Genomic DNA, 25,751 nt, shown 5'->3' on the forward strand with positions numbered 1-25,751 from the left:
GCCCCAGAGGCAAACATTTAAAACATTTAATTTAGTTAATACCTTATTCAACTTACATTTCAGGATCTGCAGCTGGGTGCCTCCTTTTTTATGAAGATACCCTGATTTGGTGACTCCTCCAGGCATTGTCAGAAGGTTTTGTGCTCCAATTGCCTTCATTGGGACTGGCCAGACCTGCTCCTGCGAGGCCATCATTCTGCAATTTAGAATAATTAAAAACAGTTTAAAACCCAGATTGTACTTTAAGGAATGAGTACTGAGAAGCTTGTTTCCTTAAACAAGCTTTCCAAACAACTAATGTGGTTCAGCACTCAAGAATGTAAGACAGACAGGGTGTTCAAAGATTCCAGGAACTTTGTAATGTATAAAAAAATGTGGTGCAAAAAGCCCCGATTTATTTTTATACAGCTCTCAAAAGTGATTGACAGTTGTTGAAACAAAGGAAAAGTGCTTAGTAAATGTTACTTAAATATTTATGTTTTTAAAATACTCCAGATAACACTGCGAGACCTAATCAGGCAGGTGACTGGAAACAAAATTGGTTTCTTCTCCCAAGTGCTACATGACACACATATACACAATGTTATTTTCTGTACAACAAGGGAATCAAGTCAAAGTTTAGCAACTGCAGCATCCAATACTACTTACTCCTGATATTTACATGTTTGATTCTTTAACTCTTAATTCTTTAATTAAAGGATTAGTATATAATCTCATACTGGATGTTATATGTGACAGCACCCTCTGCAAATGAAGTTCCTCTCAGATTGCTGCAGTCTTCAATTTAATTTATTTATCAATTATTAATGTAATGCTCCATCAAGCATCTCTGCAGTTACCACTCTTTCTGCTGACACCTTAAACCAAAAAGATCTGTTTCTTAGGTAGTAACTTATTCTGATATATTGTTATGAGCCCTTTCTTTCTTCAACTGGTAACAGAACTAGGCTAAAAATCCTACAGTATCATGGAGAAAAGAAACCATGCGTGGACAGAATGGAAATTTTGACCTTGACATAAACGGGTCTGTTATCATTTGGTGTAGGGCTGGTAAAAGGCAAACTATTGAAGTTCCAGTTAATTTCTGACAAAGGAATGATGGTTTAGTACTAATAAGCTTTCAGTGGAGGACTGAAATTAAATGGATCTTGTTCGTTTCTCCTTTACTGAAAAGGGACAGTAAGGGAGGTAAATAGTGAGGCTCAGCACAGAATCCAAGAGCCTCAGCACAACACCCTATCCAAGCACTTGTCCCTCCAACCTAAAATGGCTTTTCCCATTCTGACAAGAATGAGGAAGTGTTTCAAATTTGTTGAGGAGCAACTGCAAAGTACATATCCCTTGTATGGGTTAGGAAAAACAGACATGCAAGTCAATGGACCCTTTAGTGGATCAGTTTAGGATTTAGATCTAACTGCTTGCCATTTGCCGATGACACGCATGGGAAAGAGTGGAAATTCCTAGCAATTTCTACCAGGAGAGTTTAAACTAAATTAAATTCTCTAGGCAGCCTAGAAGACTTAATCACAAAAATTAGGTTTTGATCCCCAGTGTTATGAAGCAGGCACAGCCAAAGATAGGATCCAAGACCCTAAAGAGGCTCTCATAGCAGACAGGTCAAGGCACCATGGTATCCCAATTTTCCCCCAGGACCTCGCTGCTCACCAAAAGGTAAGTTACTTTTGTTCTACTCAGCTATATCCTTTCGTCTGCTGTTTCCTCCCTGTCCTTATTAAATGATCAAGATCTTTCCAAGCTGAGTTATTTCCTCCTCCACCTCAATGAAATTTCTAGCAACAGCAATGTGTTAACAGGTCCAAAAAGGGGCTACTCACATATTTTAAGCTTTTAAGAATAACAACCAAAAAAAATAGTGGCAGAAGTTACCCCCTGCCCCGCTAAATCCTTTAAATTATTTCTTCACATCTTGCAGAAAAGTTGAAGTGAGGGAAATGGAGAGTGTTACCCAGCTGGCTGCTGACACCAAACCACACTAATACTGCTAAGAGTGATTTCCTTGAAATAAGGATTGCAAAGGCAAGTCCTGGGTGTATGCAACCCTAGGTAAATACAGAAAGCAGAAATATTTGTCCCGGTTGTGTTGGCCTTCTGTAGGGCAGTACTCCCTAAAGCATGTCTGGATGGGCAATTTCTCCTCTACCTGAAAAGTCAGAATTTAAGGCAGACAGGAAAAAAAAATTATGGAAGCAGAGGAGTGAGCAAGCAGGGGAATAAAAAATAATCCAGTTCTACAGTGTGATGACTACAGGATTTAACTGACAGGAAAGGACAGCAGAGTATCAGGTTCTGCTTCCTCTTTTCACAATGATTTCTTACTTTTGGCTACTTACTATAAAACAGTCCTGAAAATAGAGACCAAAACCTAGAACTTCCCCAGCCCAGCTAAGTGAGTAAAAGAAGTGAGTAAAAGGAGACAAGGCTGAAACCCATATCGCCAAGTATACATTACATGAACTAAAGAGCCCACCTACTGCACCAGGCTTTTCAACAGATTTAGAGGCAGCTAAGCCTATTATCTGGATTTCAGTGTGGCTTATAACACTCCCCATCACATCTGTACACTCCTCAAGCACTTTCATTTGAAGGCACATAGCAGACACTTAGGGAAGACTTCAGTATTCTGAGTTGAAATCTTTGAGTTATGTTGCTAAAATCCATTTAAGTACTTTGAACCTAGTCCCAGGAAGATTTTTCTTCTTTTCTTGACTGCAGAAAAAAGAGCTCTGTAAGGACAGATGTCACTATTTTGCATCACACCGCTGGGAGAAAGCTGTCAAAACAAATCTAACTGCAGAATCTTTATTGTAGGGGTGGAAGAGTAGAAGGAAAAAATGGAAGCTCAAAGATTTTTGTGGTCTTAGCATCTACAGTATGGTTTCCTTTAGCTCACTTAATGGTTCACTCAGCTCTTGATATTCCTGTTGTAACTTCTTTACTACATTACACCAAGAACAGATGGATGTTGCATTACCAGGTATGCACCATAGCTGTCACTGAAGTCACTGCAGAGCCTGTTAACTTCAGCATTACTGAGAACAGAAGGATATTTCCCAGTTGTTTCTCATGCAGTTACACTTTTACACCACATGTCAAAGCCCCCGTTACACATTTTCGCCTCTGGCACATAGGAGAGTCTCTTCCATCGGGCTGACAACCAAGTTAACAGAAAGGGCTCACGCAGTGCAGCCAAAGCTCCTTCTGACACTAGTCCTCTGTTACAAACAGAAGGCAACATCTCCCATGCAGTGTTTGGGAAAAGCTTCTAGTAAAAGCTACATGCTTTATTCCTCTTCCCACTCACCAAGGAACTAGATGCCTATTTTTTAATCCATTTTTCCACCAAACCCCAAACCCATTGCATGTGGCTATTGAATGAATTGTCTCCCCCACTGAACGGAACCCTCTGAACCAGAAGATGATGGCAGCAGACAGGGAAAGGTCTTGCATCACTCTGTTTTTCAGGTGATCCCCATGACAATTCTATGCCTGTGAGGGAGATGAAAGGCCTTGGAGTGTAGTAGGAGAAATAGTAGAACAGCAGTTTCTAGGATGTGATTCATGATTCAAGGGTGCTTTTGGAAAGATAGAAGGGTGCAATCAGCATTTTGGAGCATGATACAGAGCTTATACAATTACCATTGTAACTTCTTCATACAAACTTGTATACAAACTGGTCTGCCAGACTGAAAACCAAACCTATTTGCAGTGTATTGCTAATGTATCAATGAAGTCAGTCCAAGTCTATCATGAGTATACTTTTCTCAAACACTATTGCAATGAGCCATTCTTTATTTCAAAGTACCCTGAAAGTTAAACAGCGTGAAAAAAAGTTAAACTACACACTTAATCATATAATCAGGATAAGGCCAGTCAGATGCAGAAATATTTTCTGAATCATAGTGCTGCTACAAAGCTCAAACTCTGAATGGATAGCAGACTTCTGTTACTGTGTAGTAGGTAAATGTATACACCTCTGAAGCAATTTCAATCTATCCCCTCACTCAGAGTATAGGGAATAGCTGTATTGGAGGCTAGGGCATAATTTTATAGGCTAAAAGTCCCTCCATGAGTAAAATCTTGCCACATTAAAAATCTGGATTACATTACAGAAGAACACTTACCCCTCTTGGCCTTAAGAGGTACTGGCATTCAGCCCAATTAAAACAAATACAAGCTGATTCAATTAAGGATTGCATCCTGGAAGAGTTCTCAGTTCTTGCTTAACTTCAGCAGAATATATGGCAGATGTGATCATCTCCACATCTTGCAGTATATAGGCGTTAAAAAACATTACCCTCATCTCTGAGACTACAGCAGCCAAAAGTCATTTTAAAAGTTCTCACTTGTTATAACAATATTTATGATCTGTCCTGGAGCCCAGTTTGGTCATGCTGGAAAAAACAGCCTCCGAAGTACAAAAAGTAAACCTGATCTGAATTTGTAACAATGCTCTCTATGCCAATTACATCTGAGAACTTATAAAACTGTAACCTCATAACCTCTAGTCTTTAAATTTTACTTGGAAGTAAAACCTAGCTATGCCAGATGCTAGTTGACTTCTGAATATATAACTTACAAATAACATGACATATATAATACATAACTTACAGAAATGAATGTATTCCTCACATCCTGCATAGGGTGATGGAAGTATCAGTCTCTACAAAAGGGTTTACCAAAAATGAGGCAGCATTACACACTGCAGAACAGGGAAAGTTTCCCCTATGTGCTCTCAGCAATTCTGAGCACGAATGATTTCTCTGATTCAACCATCTAAACATTTACCATCTGTTCTTCAAACTATTTTCTGCAGAATTATCAGGTCTCTTGTCCATTTATTAACTATTCTCCAGTACTTCTGAAATACTTTTCCATATCTCTCCTACATTTTTGGCTACACATTCCATTTCCTAACCCTTCTAACAGCCCCTTTCACAATACTCAGAAAGATTAATAGCACAGTACAAACATTAAGTAAAAAAAAATCTTACAAGACAAAGGGAACAGAGTAAGCCCGACTGAAATACACTGTATAACTAAATTTACTCTCTTTAACTTGCTTCAACTTGCTTTTCTTTTCTGGCAAAAGCTTTCAACCAACAACCCGCTTATTTCTTCCCCCTCCAATTCTTTATCTTTTAATTTTCTGCATGAGATAAAAGTATTTTAGCCCAGATACCATACTCTACTCTTAGCTGTAGTCGGCTCTCTACCTGAAGGAGAAAACATGACAGAAATACAAGCCACAAAAAGCACTAACCTGGTGACCTTGTCTGATCGACATATAGTTTTTCTGCTGACAGTTTCACCGAATGATTGTTTCCTTTGTGATGACAAAGCCATTAACAACTTATGACCCCTCTCAGGCATGGCAGGAACATCTCTGCACTTCTCCCACGTTTGGGTATTCCCAGGTTGAAAGCCACAGCTGTAGCTGCTGTCTGCTCAACACACAAAAGGAAAAGAAACCCTGCCCCAACTGCTTGTGCATCTGCACTGCAGCCAAAAGTGACGCCGAGGCAATGACTTGTTTCCTTTGTTACTTCCTGTTTCCCCCACTGTCAGTGGGCAGCACTATCTTTGTCAGATTTCCCAGCTTCCCAGAGAGGTTATAAATCAATTCCTGCATAGCTGAAACCTCTGACAGACATCAAGCTAGAAAGAAGACGGGATTTCCCAGTGCTCATTTTCTTCCTTCTCACCCTTCAATCGACCACTTTCCTATGGGAGAAAAAGAAAGTTGTCCTTTTTTCTCTCAGTGTACTCTGGCTCTCACACTGGCAGAGGCACAGATCAGAAATGCTGCCTGTGCTCCTGAAGAGTCTGTGCCTCAGGTACTTGCACTGCACCACAGAACTGTAAATATTTCATCTGTTTTCTCCCCCAGAGTTGGAGCTTGCCCTTCTCTCTTCAACACAAGAGAATCAAAATCACCATTCTGAAAAATTCTGCAGCACAGACATACTTTAGAGCAAGTCTTGCCTGTACATTTGATGCTACACAAACCACAAAAGACAATAAAATTTGAATTCAAGAGGCTTACAATGCACAAATCTACAGGACAAATATTATCAACTGATGATGAATAAATGCCATTGTTTTACACTTATTTTCATCTGGAGTTCTTAAAAGGCTTCAAGTGTTTCACTGACTTGTTTAGATTTAAACAATATTCCAGGCTCAAAAGTTTGAACAAGAGAGAATCAACTAGCAAGTTTCCGAGTGATGGACAAAACACATGTAAGTATGTCAAGCAAAGTTTACTTCACATATTTTTGGGGAAACGGACATGAATCTGTACCCCAAAATAGAAGTAAGAAGTCTCCATACAACATCTCTTTTTGTAAACTACCCAACAGTCAAAGCACAAAAGAAAGTAACTTTCAGATAGTGCTCATGGCTGTATGGGCTAGAAAAACAGTTCTCTCACCACAGGGCACCTACCAGGCTCTAGAGAAGGGGAAATTAAACCACAAATATCACACACCTGTTGTTAGCCAAAAGGATCAGCATATCAACACAAGATGCCAGTACTCTTCAGTAAGGATCAATACCCACTTGTCTCAGTGGCTTAACAGATTTTTCACACAGAAGAAGAGTACAGCTCAGTGGTTTGTGAATTAAATTCACTTGCTTTATTTGCTACAGTATCAGTTACCCATTGAAGGCACACCACTCTAAAGCAATCTTTCCTCTCTGACTTCTCTGTTATCTAAGCATACTCTTCTAAGATGGCATTAGCATCTTTGCAAGCTTTAACTCAGTAAAAAAACTAGAATCAGAATGACAGCACTTAAGTATATGTAACACTGGAAAAAACCCTTCAGTTCCTCTTTCCCTTTTCTGATGTGACACACCTAACTCTTGGTTTTTCCCTCCAAACTCCACAACTTACAGTACCACGCTCTTTGGCTTCAACAGTCTCATTAAACCTTGCCTCCTTTATCCAACACGTGTTCCTGAGGTACTGCTTTTCCTCTCTAACCTTTCTGATGCTGTCCTCTCTCTTTCTTCATTTTAGTACTCAGAGATGCAGCAGGATTTTTCATTTCAAGTTCCAAGATCCCATTTCAACTTCTCTGGTGATTTCCAACACTATCAAGATGTTCCCAGTCAGAACAGAAGCCACTTCACACACATGCAAGCTGGTGTTCCACCAAGGAACAACCAAAGTAGTTTAAATGTTTCACAGTTTTGGGAGACTGAAAATTCAGCTTTCTAGAAGAAACATTTATCAGAAGGATTGTATTCCAAAATTGCAAATAAGGAATCTGAAAAGACATGAAAACTCTATGGATTTGATTGACATGTCTGCCAGGGAAGTGAGAGTATTAAATATATCCTTCTTCACAAAGCAAAATTCTGTTAGGCATGGACCTTTGGTATGAAGTTTTCAGACCACTAATCTTCACTTGTCCCCATGAAATCAGTGGTGAGAAGTAGCCTTGCACCAAGATAGCCCAGGGAGAACTTCACTCCAAAGGAGATACTTCTCTTCTTTAACATTATAAGATATCACTCAGCCTTAAAAGGAAGAACCAAAGCATCTGGAACCAACACCTGGATTTCATTCCAGCAGGGCCGCTGCCTGAGGAAGTCAGCCAGTGTTCTCTGCCATTATCAGGAACAGCTCTTGCTGGCAGTCGAAAGCAATCCTACTTATCATTAGTTAATGGGATGCAAGGGCACAAACACATCTGGCAGAACACTGTCCTTGCCAGTATAAATTCACTTGTCTCACCACAGCTCACAGGGCTGAGCTGTGTCTGCAGCAGGGGCGCTTCCTCTTGCTGACAAATTTACAGGAAACTGCAAGAACGGACGGTAAATAAAAGCAGCACAAGAAGAGCACAGTAACAGGCAAGGCAGAAAAATTAACAAAGTACTAAAAAAACTAAAACAGCATGAAAAACACTTTCTTTCAGCTGCAGCAAGTCAGCTCAGTAGTTAAGTTCTACTCAGAATAATGTAAGAATGCATACATTATATATTTCCATAAAAGCCAACAGTATAGTAAGACATTAAGGAAGGATGTTCTGTTCATCCCTTACTGACTTTAATGTTTGAATCAGGGGTAGATTATTCGAAGTTTTATTATTTTATTGATTCTACCAAATGAGTTTAGACACAAGTTTCTAGATGACAGTGGAAACACAGACATTATATTGAGAGATAATATATTTGTCAGCTGCATACTTCCCAAGTGCAGATTGTAAAAAATCAAGGGTAAATTACTCGCCTGAATCCTTCATCTATTAAATAATGCAGTTTTGTGAAAATACAAATAACCATGCATCAGAACTACTTCTGCTGGGTGAACTGCATTATTATCTTAAAAAAAAAAAAAAAAAAAAGAATCAGCAACAAGGAGAAGAAATGAGGCCAAAACTTCCAAAAATCCTCTTTCAATGTCAAAAGAATTAATATACTTTAAATTTCAACTATCATCCCTTCCTTCAACTTACTTCAGAAGACCTGAAGAAGTCCTAATAATATTTTTACTTATTTATTACATATACTTAAAATAGGTAGCTGAAGTCTTGAAAACACGTACTCAATCTAAACCCAAGAAACACTTCAAGTCAGAAAGCTTCCAAGTTTCTACTTATACTCCAGTGGCTCTTAGGTTCTGAACATCTATAGACATATTGTTGGCTTGGAACTTCAGAAAAAGCCAGCCAGCACTGGTCTGCAATAAATAAGTCATACCTCAGAGAAAGAGCATATCAATTTTAAAACAAAGTTTTAACTTTCCATGATTGTTTCATCAATTTGGCACACATCCTAGAAGATGATATCATGACTGATTTTGGGATACAGTTAATGTCATATATTGCTGAAACATCTGTAAACCAAGGTACAGTCACAAAGTACTTGCAGTATGTGCATAGCTTCTAAAAAAGCAAATTAGATTGCGCAGCTGGAAGACAAAAACCATCTGCAGACTCTCAATATAAGGACATTCTTATTTAACAGGTTCACTTACACCAGCCAGCCTTGAAAAATAATGCAGGACTTTACATTAATGTATTGTAGGGCCCCTCACTCCCAGAAAGACATTGAAGGGCTGGAGCGTGTCCAGAGAAGGGCAATGGAGGTGGGGAAGGGTCTGGAGCTCAAGTCCTGTGAGGAGCAGCTGAAGGAGCTGGAGGTTTTTAGCCTGGGGAAAAGGAGGCTCAGGGGAGACCTTCTCACTGTCTCCAATTTCCTTTCAGGAGGTTGTAGCCAGGTGAGAGTCGGTCTCTTCTCCCAGGTAACAAGTGACAGGAAGGAGGAAACAGCCCCAAGTTGTGCCAGGGGAGATTTAGGTTGGATATTTGGAAATAATTCTTCACAGAAAGGGTTGTCAAGCATTGGAATGGGCTGCCCAGAGAAGTGGTGGAGTCACCATCCCTGAAGGTATTTAAAGAATGTGGATGTGGCTCTTCGGGACATGGTTTAGTGTTGAACAGGGTGTTGGTGTAGCTTTTCAAGTGTAATGGATTTCTAATGAATCAAAAGGCCCCTCCAAACTGTATAGGAGCATTCACCCAGGGAGTTAACTGGGTGAAGTCTGTGCCAGTCAGACCACACCAGTAACATTTGGTAAAAACACTTAACGTAGATGGCAAGTCCTGAAGATAATTTGCTGCCTTTTGTTTCTTTTTATATAAATTCAGATACATTACCAACATTCCATTTTCATTTACTATTGAAAATAGATGAACACATTCTTTGTTCCTTTTAACTGTTACTTATATACAAGGTCCTTGTACAAAAGACTGTAAATGCCACTATGGCTATGATTAACTGGTCTTTCATCAGTGCTCATAGAACAATTTAAACTAGAACATAGGCAAAAAAAAAAAAAGTAACTGAGCAGAAGTACAAACGTGATTGCCAAGATCCTATTCCTGCTGACAGCTGCAAAGGGAGTTTCCCCAGATACACACAGATACTGAAAGTGGGAGTTTCCACAAATGATTTATTTCCTTGGCAGAAGTTTTCAGATCCAAGATATTACTGTTAAAACAATTTTACTGCTAGGCTGGTTTGTGATTAACTGCACACAATTCTATCACTAAGGTACTCAAAACTGATAAATTAGGAAGCACTGTTGGATGCCAAAATAATTTCTGCTTAGATGTCAAAACAGCTTTCAGCATTTTAGCTGATGGACCATTGAATTTTAGTAAAAGCAACACCTAAATATAGGCTTTCAGAAATGTATTGGAAGGGGTCAAATATCCATTAGTGATCTGACAGGTACATTTAACCAACAGACATCTCGCCATATGAAATTAAGTCTGTTGTTAGGAAATATTTTTTCACTTTCTTAGAATTTTATTTATATTGATTTAAAGTACATCAAGTGTCCAAGGGAAGAAAACAAGAAAAGTGATTTAATTTTTTCTGATACTGAGGCATTTTGGCAAGATATACGACAGCCATGAGTTCATTGTATACTGTGCTTGTACAAGACTAACGTAACTGCGGTCCAAGACTACCATAGCTAGTTAAAGAGAGTATTTTGTCTGAAGGAATATGCAAATCAACAAGAAAGTTACTGAATATAAGCAATTTTAAAACATTAGTGCAGCTGGATATTAAAACCAACAAAACCACATAGAGTTTATAAAGTCCTTTTGAATGTCTATCAACAAAAAAACGCAGTGAGTAAATTCATAAACTCGCTGACCCCAATAACAAGCTACTAATTGAATCTTAAAGAAAAGCAGCAAGCCCTGGTTTAGAGGAAGCATTTGGTCATGTCACCTATGAGTCCTTCAAGCCTGTGTTTCCCTCTCCTGGTGACTGCAGGAACCTTATAGTTAAGCAAATATACCTCTGCAGGCAAATGGCTGCAGCCAGAACCAAAGAGGAAGCTCAGCTTCTGCTAGACCCTGGAAAAACAAAACAAAACAAAGATTTTCTGGTTTTATTTTGCTTGTTTAGAGACTTTTGATACAATTTAAAGACAGAATGTAACTGCAAAGACTCACTCTGTACTATACTGCTGTACAACACAGTAGTAGGTGGTGCTGGGTTTTAAATAATTATGCAGTGAAGCATCTGAGAGTTTGCTGTTCTCAGACTTGGAAACTCTGACTATGAACCACAATATCCAAATAAGCTATTTACCATGCAAGTGTGATTTATAGAATTAGAAGGCCCAACTGGGTTTTATTGCTAATGGACTGTCCCCACCTCCAGCAGCTTTGAAGCTCCTAGTGCTCAAAGCCTCATGCAAGTAAGTAGGTGCACCAGAAACACGGATTCCTTATTCCAATTCAAGTTAGTGTTCCCCTTTAAATCATGATATGAGCTTCTCCAAAGGATGTGGTAAAGCATAAGTGTTTTGCCACTCCCACCACACAAACACTGGATCAAAGGACTGAAACAGGTAAGAGCATAGATTGAAATAACCAGGATTTAAAGCTACCATGTATTTCATCACTTGGGTAAATACTACCTTTGGGTTTTGGTGGGGTTTTGCTTTGTTTGTTTTTTTTTTTTTTTTAACAATCACCAGAAAGAAGAATCTCTGTAAGCTCGTGCTTACTTTCTACAAAAGCTGAATTCAATTATAAACACCACATCGCATATAGCTGGGATTTTAAGTGAAGATTTTAAAATGAAAACAAATGTACACTGCAAAGCTTCTTCAGAAAGAGAGCAGTAAACAGACAGTTTTAATTTGGAGTACAGGAGAGGAAACAGTCAATTCATATCACTTAAAATAACCATTAAAATGTATGATCACATGCAAGGGGCTTCTTTTACAAAACAATTTGGACAATGGCCTTTTCTATTATCATTTCTTTATGGAAATCACTACTTCCTTCAGAAGTATGACTAAAAAGAAAGAAATTCATCCATCCTAAATCTTGTTTAAATGAACTCCAATAGCAAGGATTAGCCTGACATTAACTTGTCTCCAGAGCTGTAGAGCTGCATTCAAAAGTGAGTTCACGCAGGGCCATTTTCAAGCACTGAAAACATTCATATGCAATACTTCATAAGATGTGAACAACAGCAGTCATATTTTACACCATAGATCAGTCTGCCTAATCAAATATATTACTGCCATGGTGCCAGCAGTTTCCAGCAAGGTTTCTAAATAGGTACAAACCCCATGCATAATATTATGAAAGTAATGAACACCTGACAGTTAGATAGACCAAAGGCAAGGAGCTAACACACAAATTCTAGATTCTTACTTGCATCTGACCCTGATGGAACTTAGCTCTCCTCAAATCAGCTCCTTTTCTGACCTGTCCTGTATGTCAAGACGCAACCCTTATAAAGACGTTTATAAGAGTATAACTCGTCCACTCTGGGGAAATGACTTCAGAACATTACAGATAATGGGAATGGATACAATGGTACTGCACATGTGAATCAAAACCCTTCCTGGATTGGTGCCCAGTAATGTTTCAGAGGAGGAAAACAAAGGGGAGGGAAAAAAAAAAATCAAAAAAGCTGTAACAAATCTCACTTAGTGCACAGTGACCGAAAAACTGGAAATACAGAAATCCATCTCAGATTCCAAGATCTCAGTCTCTGGCACTTCAAAATTACTCCAATAAGCCCCTGACCTGCAAATCCTTAGGCTGGAAGAACATTCTGCATCTGTGCCAAGTTCTTACACTCTTCTGCAAGCTCTCCTCGGATCTGACTCCACACAGCTATTCCTGTTGTCCCAATAATGATGAAAAAAAAAAGTTTGTAAACTGGAACACCCACTTTAAAAGACACTTCCTTCCCACCAACTCTTTAAAATTATTCCAGACTAAGTTTGAATCTAGTAGGAGCCTGGAATCTTTTACATCCACTCTATATTCTAGTTAGATTATTCCCTCCCCTTTTTTAATTTGAAGATGCTTCTGGGCATCACATTAACCTAGCCTATCATAGAGAACTTGCTTATTTCCAAATCCTTTCTCAAACATATTACAGCATACCTTATTCCTTCCATTCTTACAGTCACAAAGATGGTCCAAAGGTCATTTGGCTGATTCCTGGCCTTGCTGACTTTTCACCACCGAAACTAACTTTTCTTTATTACAGACTAAAAAGAAACATGCAGACACACACATATAGGAACACATATATTACACAATTCTTAAATCACATATGTCCTATACGTCAGAAGCCCTTCTAATATTCTTGGCAGGATAAGCTACAAAGAATACATTGCCTTTGTGCACCATTCTTTTTTGTAGTTTCCTTGAAAAGCTCTCTCAAAACAGTGCAGCCAGACTCTTTACAGAGATGACCTGGTTATGACAGAAGGGCTCTCTTTTTCATGACCTCTGAAATCTTACATTTATGCACTACCTGGAACTAACACTCATTATGTCCAAGGAGTCTTTCATTCTTAGCATTCTTTCATTTCCAGGTTTTGGTTCTACACTGAATTTATATGGAGCATGTAACATTTCCAGCAAAAGCTTTTACAAGATTCTACAGAATCTCTTCTTGCTATACAAATCCTAGATGTTCTTAAGGCATTCTAAATACAAATCACTTCTTGTACATAATGAAGAGCTGAAGCTGGATTTCACTTGCACAAAGGAAATTCAGAAATTTAGGTCAATGGGATTGGTCCTGTTTCAACCTAAGTAATCAAACCTGACATCTTTGTGTAGTAAACACAACAACAGTTCATCCAGACCCAAGCCAAACAACATCACAGATGCATTGACTCTGCTGTAGGAGTCACCGCCATCACAAAATAAAAGGTCTACAAAAGCTGAACTTTGCAGGAAGAAAGTACTCTTTCTGCACATTAAAAAAATATTTAATGCTATTTGTGATATTTTATTTAGTATTTGAAATCATACAGACTGATCCATTTAACGTCCTCTAAAAAACTACACTTAATAACTGTTAATTGCAGTGCAGCTGCACTTTGATAACTGTTTATATAAAAGAACTCTCAGCTTTGGAGGTGTACTGAAAAGCATTCAAAGTGCATTATAGTCCGTCCAAAAAGCCTTGTCTTCTTCCAGAAAGTATGTGACAATTTGATGCATTCTAGTAATTTATATTTAAATAATAAGCCACTATAATAATTTCCAAGATGCAACAAAGCTGATTTCCAGTTTCTGTCAGGTACATATCCAACAGATCAAAAGTTAACAAGCCCAACAGTTCAAACTACCACTATCCCATTACATACTTGAAAATCTTTTGTCTACAGAATTTTATGAAAAATTTCTAAATTCAGCATCATCACAGATTAGCAAAGACTGATATAATGACAAAACCATTGTGGGCCACATCCATGGCTCCACTGCCACTTCCTGTCCCGTGCAGTCTACCAGAGAACCAGCAGCTGGCATGGTACAGTCAGAATAATAAGTGCAAAGACTGCGCTAGTTACAGTTTAACTGGATGTGAAAAAATAAGCCTTTAGTCAGCAAGGACAGGAAAATTGTTGAAGAGATCTTCCTATGCTCTGTATACATTGCAAACTTAAAGCTTGCATTTTTTGCTCCTTTGGAATGCGGTATTGTTTCTCTTTATTATTTTTCATTCCACTTTTTTGGAGATTAAATTGTTCAGTTAGAAATCACAAGAAATTTATTCCCCAAGATTCACCGTTCGCTTGACATTTTAGCTGCTCTACAGAACAGTATCATCAACCCTTTGCATTCTAATATAAGCTCCCTCTTCTTTTTCTAAACCATTTTGCTCAAATATGCAACATAACCCCATCAGACCTTAGGTCACTAGAATAAATTGTGAGTAGTGACACAGTTTATCTTCTTAACACAGGATTTTTAGGAACACATCAGGTTTATACTTGCTTTTTATGTGGACTAACACCTGAGTATCAGGCCAAGTTCCTATTTGGCTTTACCTCTGAGTTGCTAAAAACCCTAAAATCTCAACAATAAGAAACTAAAAAAAAAAAAGAAAAGGAAGTCTGCCCAGCATCACTGCTACAACTGGAAAGGGCTGTGGAGAGACAGAGCTTTCTTGCAACTTTTGTTTCTGTCAGAATGACACTTCAAGCTCCTGATTCATGTATCAGGTGTGTTTCTTCCACATACCTTCTAAATTAACACAGACCAACAAGTGCATTTAGAGCAAAATTCTACCAAGCCATGCACTTTATCTGTTTAGGGCTATAAAAATTACAGGGCAGGAGTAACATGTGGCAGGCAAATTACTCAGTATGTCAACTAGAAAGAAATGGCACAGGCATAGAAACAAGGATAAATTAGAAGCATCTAATTAATATGTTTCCTGCTGTCTAAAATGGAAGAGAACACTCCAGGAAGGAATGGAATTGTGTAAAGTTGCCAAACTACAAGTTTCAATAAAAAAGACTTCTGTTTGCTAGACTTCATAGCAAAGACACTGCTGCAAATACCTTCTGCTTGGCTTTCTCTTGTCAATCCAGTTCTCTTGTCAATCTTGTTCCTTGGAACAGGACCTCCAACTCAGAAGAAGACACCTAACTCCCAGTTTGACTGCCCAGAAGAGAGCTTCCTACTACCAAGTAATTATTAAATACCATGACATTGTTGTAGCCCATTAGATCAGCATTTAGTACATCTTTACTAATTAACAGATTTGTCACTAAGCCCCTGCCACCTGCCAACCCAATTCTGCTGGGGAGACAAACCCCCGAGTGCAAGTGCACAGGTGGCATCAGCAGCACCCTTCTCTCCCACTACCATATCCTTCTACTCCTGGCAGTCTTCTCATTCCTCTAGGATCAGTGAATGAAGCAGAGGAGCCACCAGGGAGGAGGACAAACACAACTGCTCTCCAGTGAAGGAATGGGGATGCCATGCAGCCATGGAGAAATAGCCTGGCAGCAGAAGCACAGCAGGCACTGTGCCAATATGACAGACAGTTTCCAGACCTAATCACTTTGGTATCATCTAGTACTGTGTACATTTGGAAACACAGTATTCCATCCTATCAGCATTGTTTCCATCATTATGAGAAAGCTTATCTGCACCTCAAAGCGAAACATGTGAAATTCAACAAGTCCACACATCCCTCCAACAGTGCTTCAATTGGCCTCTTCAGACATTTGGATCAGTGGCATCCTGAACTACAACCTTCTTCAGAGCAGCTGTGGTATTTGCCAAGGGACAGAAATAAGGGCTTTTTCTTTTTTTTTTTTTCTTTTTTGGAGGCGGAGAGAAGAAGGCAGGAGGCAGATGACTCACTGAGGCTTTGAGTACTGAAGGAAAAAAGAATTTCACTGTGAGTTCTTCCCATAACCGCTTCCCACAAATCCAGTAATTTCCTCTATGTGGCTGGAGAGCAGTTTGGCTATCTAACTCTGTTCTCCTAGTTTAAACATGAAGAGTACATTTAAAATATTCCTCTTTCCCTTCCAAATTTCCCATCCTCCCCCACTGCACAGTCACACATCAAGTATTTATCTAGCATAATCCCAGGAGTCTGCCATGCTTAATTTGCTCCCGACTAAGAATACCCACACAAGCTTATGAATGGTGGGAATGGAATACATCTGTGCCAGACTATGTATCATCTTATTATTTGTTTGGGTTCTCCTAAACCCAGGATGACAACTCTGTTGTATATAACCTCATTCTTTTTTTTTTCCAACATGGTTTTCTACTTGCAGTTCTCTAGGAGGAAGAAAACTACTAATCTTATAGTAAGACTCCTGTGCCCCTTCTGCAATGGGTGTTTTGTCTTCTCAGAAAAGCCTTTCTGGTGAGCATTCTGATGAATATATTCACCTATATGCACCTAGTCCTAATGCAAGTCTCCAGTTACATACTGAAGGTAAGGACTCTTTCATAGACATCAAACAGAGGCTTCAGAGGACTGATAGACCCGTGCTCCTGTGTGTGGTACACCCACTTTGACAGCAGAAATTGTATTTCCCTACGCAATGTGTGCAAAAGTCTGTATACACAAATCCCACTTCATTCTCTTAAAATGCACAGTGCTTTGGAAACATGCCTACCTGGCATCACAGTGGAGGCTGATTAACTGACTGAAAAATTACAGTGGAAAGCTTGAATGTTTAAGCCTGACTGATTAAAGGCAATTAGCAGCTGCAGATGCTCAGCAGCTGTGCAAGCCAGGTTACTTTTTTCCCAAACATAGTTCAAAGTGCCTTATTTTGATTAGTCAAGCTTACAGATCAGTTTTGAACGCGCTAATTATAAGCCTTTCATCTGCCAGTAGGATCTGTAGGATCTGTCATAGTCCAGGTTTCTTCATGCTAAAGTTCTCTTTACATCATTGTCACAAAAAAACCCCAACAAACCAGTAGGAAAAAAAGCTAATCCTTCCAGGAAGGGGTACAGAACAGAACACAAAGAAAGACGGGTAGCTCTTACACAAGCCTATGTATCTAAGGTGTGCAGTCTTACTGGTATAAGGAAATACCAGAAGCTGACTTCAGTACACATGCTTAGTGAAAACAGTGACTACCAGGTCTGTGTAAAAGGTTTAGGAGACAATACATATTATGTAATGCAAACCCAATATTCAGTCATACCACAGTGCTCCGAGAGAAGAGATGCTCCACTTGAGGAAATAACTGTCCTGCAGTTGTAACACATTGAACTGAAGTCACTTCAGAGCTCCAGCTTGATCTAGGAGAAACAAACAATTATGTGATATGTTGTAATAGAATTACTGTTAAGCAACATCAAGGTAATGATTTACTCTTTTTAGTAGGGTTGTCACAAGATTAGAGACTAATAATTTAAGCCTCTGCTGCTTGGTTGCAGGAACTAGCTCTGAAGTTTAACTATGGTCTGGTTTGAAAACCAACCTCAGCACTTGGATGCATGCAACTTCTGATGAAGTTAAGTGGAACTAGGTAGACTTCGAGGTGGAATTTGTAAGGATGTGGCACTTAAACCAAAACTTTTTACTTTGCAGTAGAGTTTTAACAAGTTTTACAAATACACCAATAGAGAGATTGTCCATCACCCAAGCTGATGTTTAGAAGTATGGTAGGTCTTGTAAAATCATGTAAGAGCTAATGAAACATGAGATGACCATTTCAAAGAGATTTTGATTCGCAATAAGATTAACATGAAGATATTGAAAGAAATCACAAATAAAAAACTAATTGCTAATTCTGTGAGTATTAAAAAAAAAGTGTATTTGTAAAAATGACTGTTTCCAGAATGATGATTAATGTCTATCACTACAGTAGCTGAAGTTAAAATTAGAACAAGGAAACAAAGCTTCCTACAAAACCACATTTTTTTTTTGTCTTACAAGACATATTTCACCACATGAGACCGAGGTATTCATGACACTCTACTTCCACCTCTCCTCTTCCTTTTTTGCTGCTAAGCAGTTGTTACATAAAAAAATGAAAATTAGTAAAACATACTTTTACATTTATTAAAATCTATTTCAGGATCTGAGATGCTGCCCTGAAGTGCTGCATTAGTACAGACAAAGTCATCTCAGTGACTGATTTCAGCAGACTAAAGCTCTGCTGGAAAGTAAGAAGCTTATTTCTTCTGGAGAAGAACTGAACATGGAAGTGGGAACTGACATGTTAAGTAAGATTTCCCTCTTCCAAGGGTTCCTGTTTTTTATTTTGCATATTTTTAAGTGAAAAACTCAATGATAACAGAAGATGAAGGTTTGCTTTTGTTTAACAATTAATTATTAAATTGCACAGCACAGGTTCATGGTTCACCTAAATAGGAATACTGCCAGCTAAACTAGACCTGACCTTATTTCCATCTGTTACAGCCAATGAATAACACCAAGAGATGCAATTCAGCTGGCAGTTCCAGGCTGGCTAACCTGAACAATGAAAAAGTATGTTTACACTGAGTAACAATGGAGTTCAGGGCACTGAAGTCCAATCTAAATTCACATTATTGTCCTTTAAGAGAGAGAACCCATTCATGCAGACTCTATTTCCACCACCCAGTATGGTTTTGTTTCATTTTCTTGACCATACAAGTACTAAGCCTAGGGATACTAAATTCTCCTACTTCCTGCTACAATTTGCTCTCCTCTTGTTTACTTGGCTACACTTCAAAATGAGAAATCTTTTGCCTTTAGTCATGTCTGTTATGCACAAATCACCTTTCATGACGAGTCTTGCAGCACACTTCCCATCATCTCTCTCTTGTCAACACTTAGACAAAGAAAGATCTCTGAGGTAGCAACAGTTCCAGACATGCACCGTGGTGCCACTGCCTCCCAGTCTTTTCTTTCCAAGTGCTGCCAGAAGCAAGAATGAATATCATTCAAACTCCCAAATGCAGATTGTTTTCCTATAGCAAGTTGAGACCAATCTCTTAAGTGGAACTTGGTAAACAGCCTTAAGCCAGGTGCTAGAAAATGACAAATCAGTTAAGACAGGAGATGAACTGGAACATAAAATACTAACAAGCCAACTCTAAGAACTGCATATATAACTAAATTTTTGGTGCGCATATTACTGCTTCTCCTCTGCTTCTTTTAAGGCCTACTATGATGAGGGATTTCACTTTCTGGTTTTTTAAAGCTGCATGTTATCCTTCCTATTAGAGGAAAGTATTAAAACATACAATACAGGCACATGGGAGGAAAGTGAATAAAACATGCTTGCTTAAAATACAGACATCATCTTCTTCTTAGGGATCTCATACATGACCTTTGCATACTTTTACAGTGCTTCTGCCAGAAGCAATAGAATTCTATATTTTCAGGGGGTTTGTACTCTCCAAAAAAGGTTAAATATTAATCAGGATGGCCACCAGATTTTTTAAAAAATTAAGAGTGATATTTCACTCAGTTGTTGCTCTCATATGAGCTCCAACAGAAATTCCATTTTCATATTTAGAGGAAAACATCTGGCATGAAAGATTTCCTGTTTGAAGACTCCTTACAAGTGAGTTCATGATTAAAGGCATAAATCCGACTTTCTCCTAGCGCTCATTTATGGCAAAGCTGAACAGATAACAAAATAAGAGCCTTGCTTAAATATGTCCAATAATTTTTCTATTTGGGATTGCAATATAGTCCCTGCACCGAAACAATCAAGAATATCAAAGAAGTGTTTTATGCAAGTCCTTTGTGCATGCACATGTCAAGGTATTGCACACATTAACAAAGTTTAGTTACAATGTCTAGTACATCAAGCAACAAAAACCATAATCTGTTTACATGCACCACTCTAAAGTTTTCATAAAGTGATCTTGAATGTATGTGCAGGTATTAATTTTTCTAAATGCTTCATGAGAAAGTCTCTGTAAGCACCTAGATCCACTTTGAATAATGAGGAATAATCAGGAATTAACAAGGTCATCCTTAAGTGCTCACACATTACCATACAGAGTAGCACCACCTACATAAATTAGTCAGTCAAAATAAAAAGAACCCCAAACTCCTGTATTCCTGCCCTAAGATCCAAGGAAGTGGTTAACCATGACCAAAAAAAATTTCGTCTTTTTCTAAGTTAGAGCAGAGAGGTTGCATTTAACTAAGAGAAAAGTGTTTACCTTTTAAAAATGTAAGGCTATAAAGTTAGTTTGAATCGGGAAGTTCCTTCTTTGACAAATTAACACTAGAAGAGCTGGGTTGGAATTAGACATGTACATTTTCTAGAAGACAGATCTAATGATTCAAATGTACCTACAGTTCCATTAGGATGGAAGTGATTTTGATCATACATGATTAATGATGGACAGTTTTTCAGTTGATGTTATAACTTAGCATAAAGAAAATAAAAATCCAGAAAGCTTTAACCACAATCAGCTGAACAGTAAGAATTTTCAAACATTAAGAGGATGAAAACAAGCATTCCCTGGACTTCTTGAAGTTTTACCTGTGGCTTTTCCAGAAAGAAAAGATTGCAAGGAAGCAAAGGTATACTTTCCCTACCTCAGGGCAGCCACAGACATGAAAGTTAATCCAGCAACAAAATTCATCAAGCATATATTCCTAAATTTAGCCAGACTTACTTATTTCACACCAGCTATCTAGCTCAGCTCTTTACAGCTCTTTTAGGAGACAGATCCAGCACATCCACTTCCCATGAGGTTAAGATTTTTCAGAAGTACTTTAGAAAGAGTCCTAGCTACACATCAGGCGTCCCTGAATTAGCCTGGTTAAACCAGCCCATGACTACAGCAAAAAGACACAACAGGAATCCTCTCAATAAGCATGCAAGCTTCCCCCTTCTCTGCTCCTAAAAACAGTCTGCAGGAGCTGAAGCCATAAGTATTGTCAAGGTCTGATTTCTGAGTAATTGTAATTCTCTGCACTGTACATCATCTTGAAGTATCTTTCTGCCAGAGATATTCAGACATGCATAAGCACTGCAATAATACCACCTTGGAAGAGATAAGAACTCAGTCACTATAGGAAATGAGCTAGCACACAAACAAAAGAAGTAGATTATTTCAATTATGCTGGTATGCTGTAACAGGGGGAGAAGAACATTTAGGTTTGTTTCCATAGGAATTAATGTCCCTGTGTTCTCCCCTAACTATTGCCTTGCTCAAAATAAATCCCTTATCGCGAGAAAAATTGTCGTCAAATTTCTGGATGTGTTAGGTGAAATGTAGACTCTTTAACTCCTTTTCTTTGTAAGGAAAAAGTAAGAAATTCAACATAGAGTATGGAGAAGAGACAAGATTGAAAAAAACTTCAAACAGATCTTGGAGAAATACTGTGTAGACAGTATATTGCTCTTGAAAAGCACAGCATACTGAGATTTCTGCTATGTGCTCTAGTCTAGTCATCTAAAGCAAGCAAGCCAATGACGCATAAGCTTGATAACATGATAAATAATTCCTAAAGTTTACAACCATAGCCAGTGTAGTTATACTGATGAAAATTTCAGTGTCTTCAATCCTTTCCTCATCATATCACAAAAGGCATAACTCATTTAGTCATTCCAGCATAAAGCAAGCAGTATTGATGGGAGGACAGGGTGTTGATTAGCAAGAGTTAGCAATGGCTCATAAATATTGGAGGAACAGACAGTGACATATGTACATGTGATAACAGTACAAGAAATACAGATTTACTTTAGAACCACATTTACAGAAATGAGTGCTTCTCAGATTACCTTTGAGGCTGTATTGAGTCCCTCTGATTTCTACACTCTCAAACTGCCTTCCAACACTGTTCCACTACAGTACAGGTTCCAAAGCAATTGTGAAACAATGTTATGAGGAAATGCCTTCATGAAGTAAGTTTACCTTAAAAAAAGCCAGAAAAATGCTTAGCTACACAAGACAGGTATAACCATCTAAGATGGTTCTTTTCTCAGTTCCATAAAAAATATCCCTATTAGAAGACAAAACACATTGTGGAAGAATCACTGTTTCAATTAATATTTTCAAATCTGAACAAAACCAATTCATTCTGGCTGTTCCCTGGTAGCTGTTAGGAGTCCTCACCATTGCTTACAGAGCTATTAATCAATGCTACTGAGAGTCTCAGCTTCTATGAACTTTCCTGCAAGGTCCAGTAGAAGTAGCAAGCAAGCCAAGATCCTGATCCTACAGTAAATACAAACTAACAGTTTACAAATAGTAGAGTTACTTACATCTGCAAGTACTTTTAAGATCAGGGCTTAAGCCAGAAACAATTAATGGACACAATATTCGCAGGGCTGCACATTCCAAACAACTTATGAAACTGTTGGATACTCTGACAAAAGCATAAGCTACCCATTGTCTAACATCCCATGCCAAACAGACTAGAGGATGCACCAACACCAAGTCAATGTTTTCGGGTTAAAACAGACACCTCTCTATTACTGCAATCTTGTAACACAGAGCAATAAATGCACCAGCAACCTAAGGGCTGTGGGGCAAAGAGGAACACTGCAACCACCAGGTTTGAGTGTCAGAGGCACTTTTCCTACAGGTAAAATGACAAATATGTATGTGCCTTTTGGTCATCCATGTTTGTGTTTCAGTGCTGTAAAGAACAAGTTAACACTTCTTAAGGCATTTCCATTTCTACTTAGCACTCATTACCAAAGTGCCTGCCACGTTTGATTTTCTGCCAAAGGAGACTGCATCACATCCACTTAAGAAATTGCAGGAGGAGACTTTTCATGCCCCCTTTTCTGCATTTTTTGTAGGCTAGCTAATTTTTTTAACAACAATGTTAGATTGGAAATCCAGTCTTCGAAGTACAAGGGGTTCTCTGCAGGAGTTTACAGATTCACAGTCAGCTGGTCAGATTGGCCTCAAACACAGGAATTTTCACTCAGACAGCCCTGTCTGAGGTTTCTGCAGGAACTTATCTTGCTTTGATAACTTCAAACCCTTTAACCCTTTCCAGAACTGTCATCTCTGCATCTCCCTCCTTCATAACTTTTTAAAAAAAGCTTTTTGTTTTCTGAACCTCTTTGAATGAAGTTTGTCACGCTTTGTAGAGAAGTTTATGGCAAGCTGAGAGATTTTTAAAACAAAAATTTATAAACAGGAAACAGCATTTAACCCACCACTAAGCTGACCAAGTACTGACTCCTCAGCAATGGAATATTGGCAAGGGGTATCTATTAATCAGCTCTCCTGCAACAGCAAGATGGCTTTAAAGTACTGTCACAGGAAAGGAAAGAAATGTGTTATGCCTAAAAGAAAAACAGCAGTTCTGCTTTTGTCTAAAGCGTGAAGAAGGTACATGAAAGATATAAACTGCAGAGGCTTCAGCTCTACATTTCCTGTACAAATACAACCAAAAATAATCAGAAGAGGTGTATAATTATTCAGATCTAAATTTGTTTCATAACCTGTGACATGCTAACCCTAAGAGCAGAGAAAAAGTGGAGATTTGCTTTTCACAGTAAGAAACATACAAGTTTAATGCAATTAACTTCCAAGAGGAAACTTCAGCACACAGCCAGACCAAGCGCACACATCAGCAGGAGACTGTGTGATGTGCACTGAGGAAATACTGCACCTGTAGTGATGAATTTAGACACAGCACGAGGCTGGTTCAGTCCCACTACTGACCTGTACTTTGCCAGCATCAAGACTCCAGAAAAGAGGTCTTAGCAGACAGGCCTTCCCTGTAGGAGGGGAAACATTTATCCACCACCTCAATTCATTTGGGATAGCAGTATCCAATTTGCACTGGTCTCTTGGGGATAAAAGCTGACAAATTAAATAAGCACATGCCAAGTGTCCTCACTCTCTCCTGGTACAAGAGGTGCAGTACAAAGCTTGCACACAGCCTACACCTGCAGATGGATGTGAACTTCATACCTAGACTGAAGTGACAGATGTGACCCAAGTAAAGAGGGGGACGGCTTCCAAGATTAAAGCAGATTGGAACACTAAAGAAAATGCTGTACAATGCATTTGTACCCTATGTTTCACTGCTGTGTTTCAACTCTAAAAAGCTTTGCCTCATCCTTTAACATGTATTTCTATTATCTCTGGAATCATGCTAGGAAATGACTCCTGATGCTCCCAACTCAACACCAAAGCTGCAGCTCAACACAAGTAGGCCATGCAGCTCTTTCACTCTTCCCTTCCCAAAGGAAAGGGCTTACACCGTTTTTCCGTCCCCAGAAGAGCCTTTCCTTTCCCCACGGGCGGACTCACACCGACGACTTTACTCCATCCCACCTCCCACCTGCAGGTGATCAAAGCGGCAGCGAGCTGAAGGCGTAAACCCATGCAACAGGAGACACGAGGCGTCGTCCCGATGTTTCCCTCAGAGCCGCGGGACCCGCACCTTGCACAGGGAACCCGGCCGCTCCCGAGCGCCTCAACGCCGGCGGCCGCTCCGGGGCCGCCACCCCGCGGCTTTCCCCGCCCGGCACCGGAGCTCTGCGGGGCCCGGCCCGGCCCGGCGCTTCCCGGGGCTCCCGTGACTCACCTGAGGAGTTTCCCGGCGCCCTCCGGCAGCGCCGCGGCGGGAAGGAGCCGGGAGAGGCAGACACGCGGGGGGCCCCGAGCGGGGAGAGGGCGCGAGTGGAGCGGGGCGAGGGCCGGGCCGGGCGGCGGGAACGCCCCCGCCACCCCGCCGGGACAGGGGCTCGCCACCGCCGGCACAGGGCGCTCACCTCCGCCGCAGCCCGGCTCAGCTCCGCGGGCAGCCACCACCGCCGCGCCGGCCGCTCATCCCCACTGCGGTCAGCGCGCCCCGCGCCCGCCCCTTCCTTCACCTGCCGGGGCCGGCCCAGCCTCCGCTCCCGCCTCCCGCTCCCGCCTCCCGCTCCCGCCCCGCCGGCGCCGCCCGTGGGAGCCGCCGCTGGGAGCTGCCGGCGGGCGGGGAGCGCCGCCCCTCCGGGGCAGCCGGGCGGGGAGCGGGCAGCGCTGGGCCGGAGGGGCAGCCGGGCTCAGCCGGGGTCCGGCCCCAGCCGGCCGCCTCTCGGCTCTGCCAGGGGTGCGTGTGCTGAACGCTCCCGGCGGCCGCTGCTTCGGGTCTGTCTGCACCTGGCCCAGCATCGCAGAATCCAGATCATCCAGTCAAACCTATGGTCCAACGCCACCGTGTCAACCAGACCATGGCACTGAGTACAGTCTTCTCTTAAACACCTCCAGGGACGGTGATTCCACCACCTCCAGAAGCTGCAGCCCCAGAGGACGTGACCTGGGGATCGGGTTTTGTGTGACTGGCAGCAGGGTCTGACACAGGCGCTTGCCAGGAAAGCAACAGGGGCAGGGAGAAAAGAGGTTGTAGCATACCTGCAAACGGTGGCATTCCTTTGCGAGCGTCCTGTGCCCATCGGGAGCCCGTGGAGGCACTGTCCCAGCTGTCTTGTGTCCTTCGGGAAGCCCGTGCAGGCACTGCCCCAGGCCTGG

At 40.4% G+C, this 25,751-nt stretch overlaps 1 protein-coding gene across 4 annotated transcripts in view; it reads right to left on the reverse strand.

Annotated features, from left to right (window-relative positions):
* SH3BP2 (SH3 domain binding protein 2) overlaps positions 1 to 25,078 on the reverse strand; it is a 36,557-nt gene extending 11,479 nt beyond the window's left edge. Inside the window, exons 1-4 of one of the 4 annotated variants that reach the window (XM_069014585.1) lie at positions 24,823 to 25,078; positions 17,510 to 17,606; positions 10,847 to 10,904; positions 57 to 196 (exon numbers count right to left, since the gene is read on the reverse strand). In XM_069014585.1, the coding sequence (XP_068870686.1) occupies positions 57 to 195 (139 nt within the window). In that variant the 5' untranslated portion in view covers position 196; positions 10,847 to 10,904; positions 17,510 to 17,606; positions 24,823 to 25,078. Of the gene's footprint in view, positions 1 to 56; positions 197 to 5,281; positions 5,537 to 10,846; positions 10,905 to 17,509; positions 17,607 to 24,822 lie in introns of those variants that run through there. The other 3 variants (XM_069014586.1, XM_069014583.1, XM_069014582.1) reach the window with 3 other exon arrangements.
* Positions 25,079 to 25,751: the final 673 nt, after the last annotated feature.

Source organism: Aphelocoma coerulescens, chromosome 4 (assembly GCF_041296385.1).
Source record: "Aphelocoma coerulescens isolate FSJ_1873_10779 chromosome 4, UR_Acoe_1.0, whole genome shotgun sequence".
In the NCBI taxonomy this organism is placed as follows: Eukaryota; Metazoa; Chordata; class Aves; order Passeriformes; family Corvidae; genus Aphelocoma; species Aphelocoma coerulescens.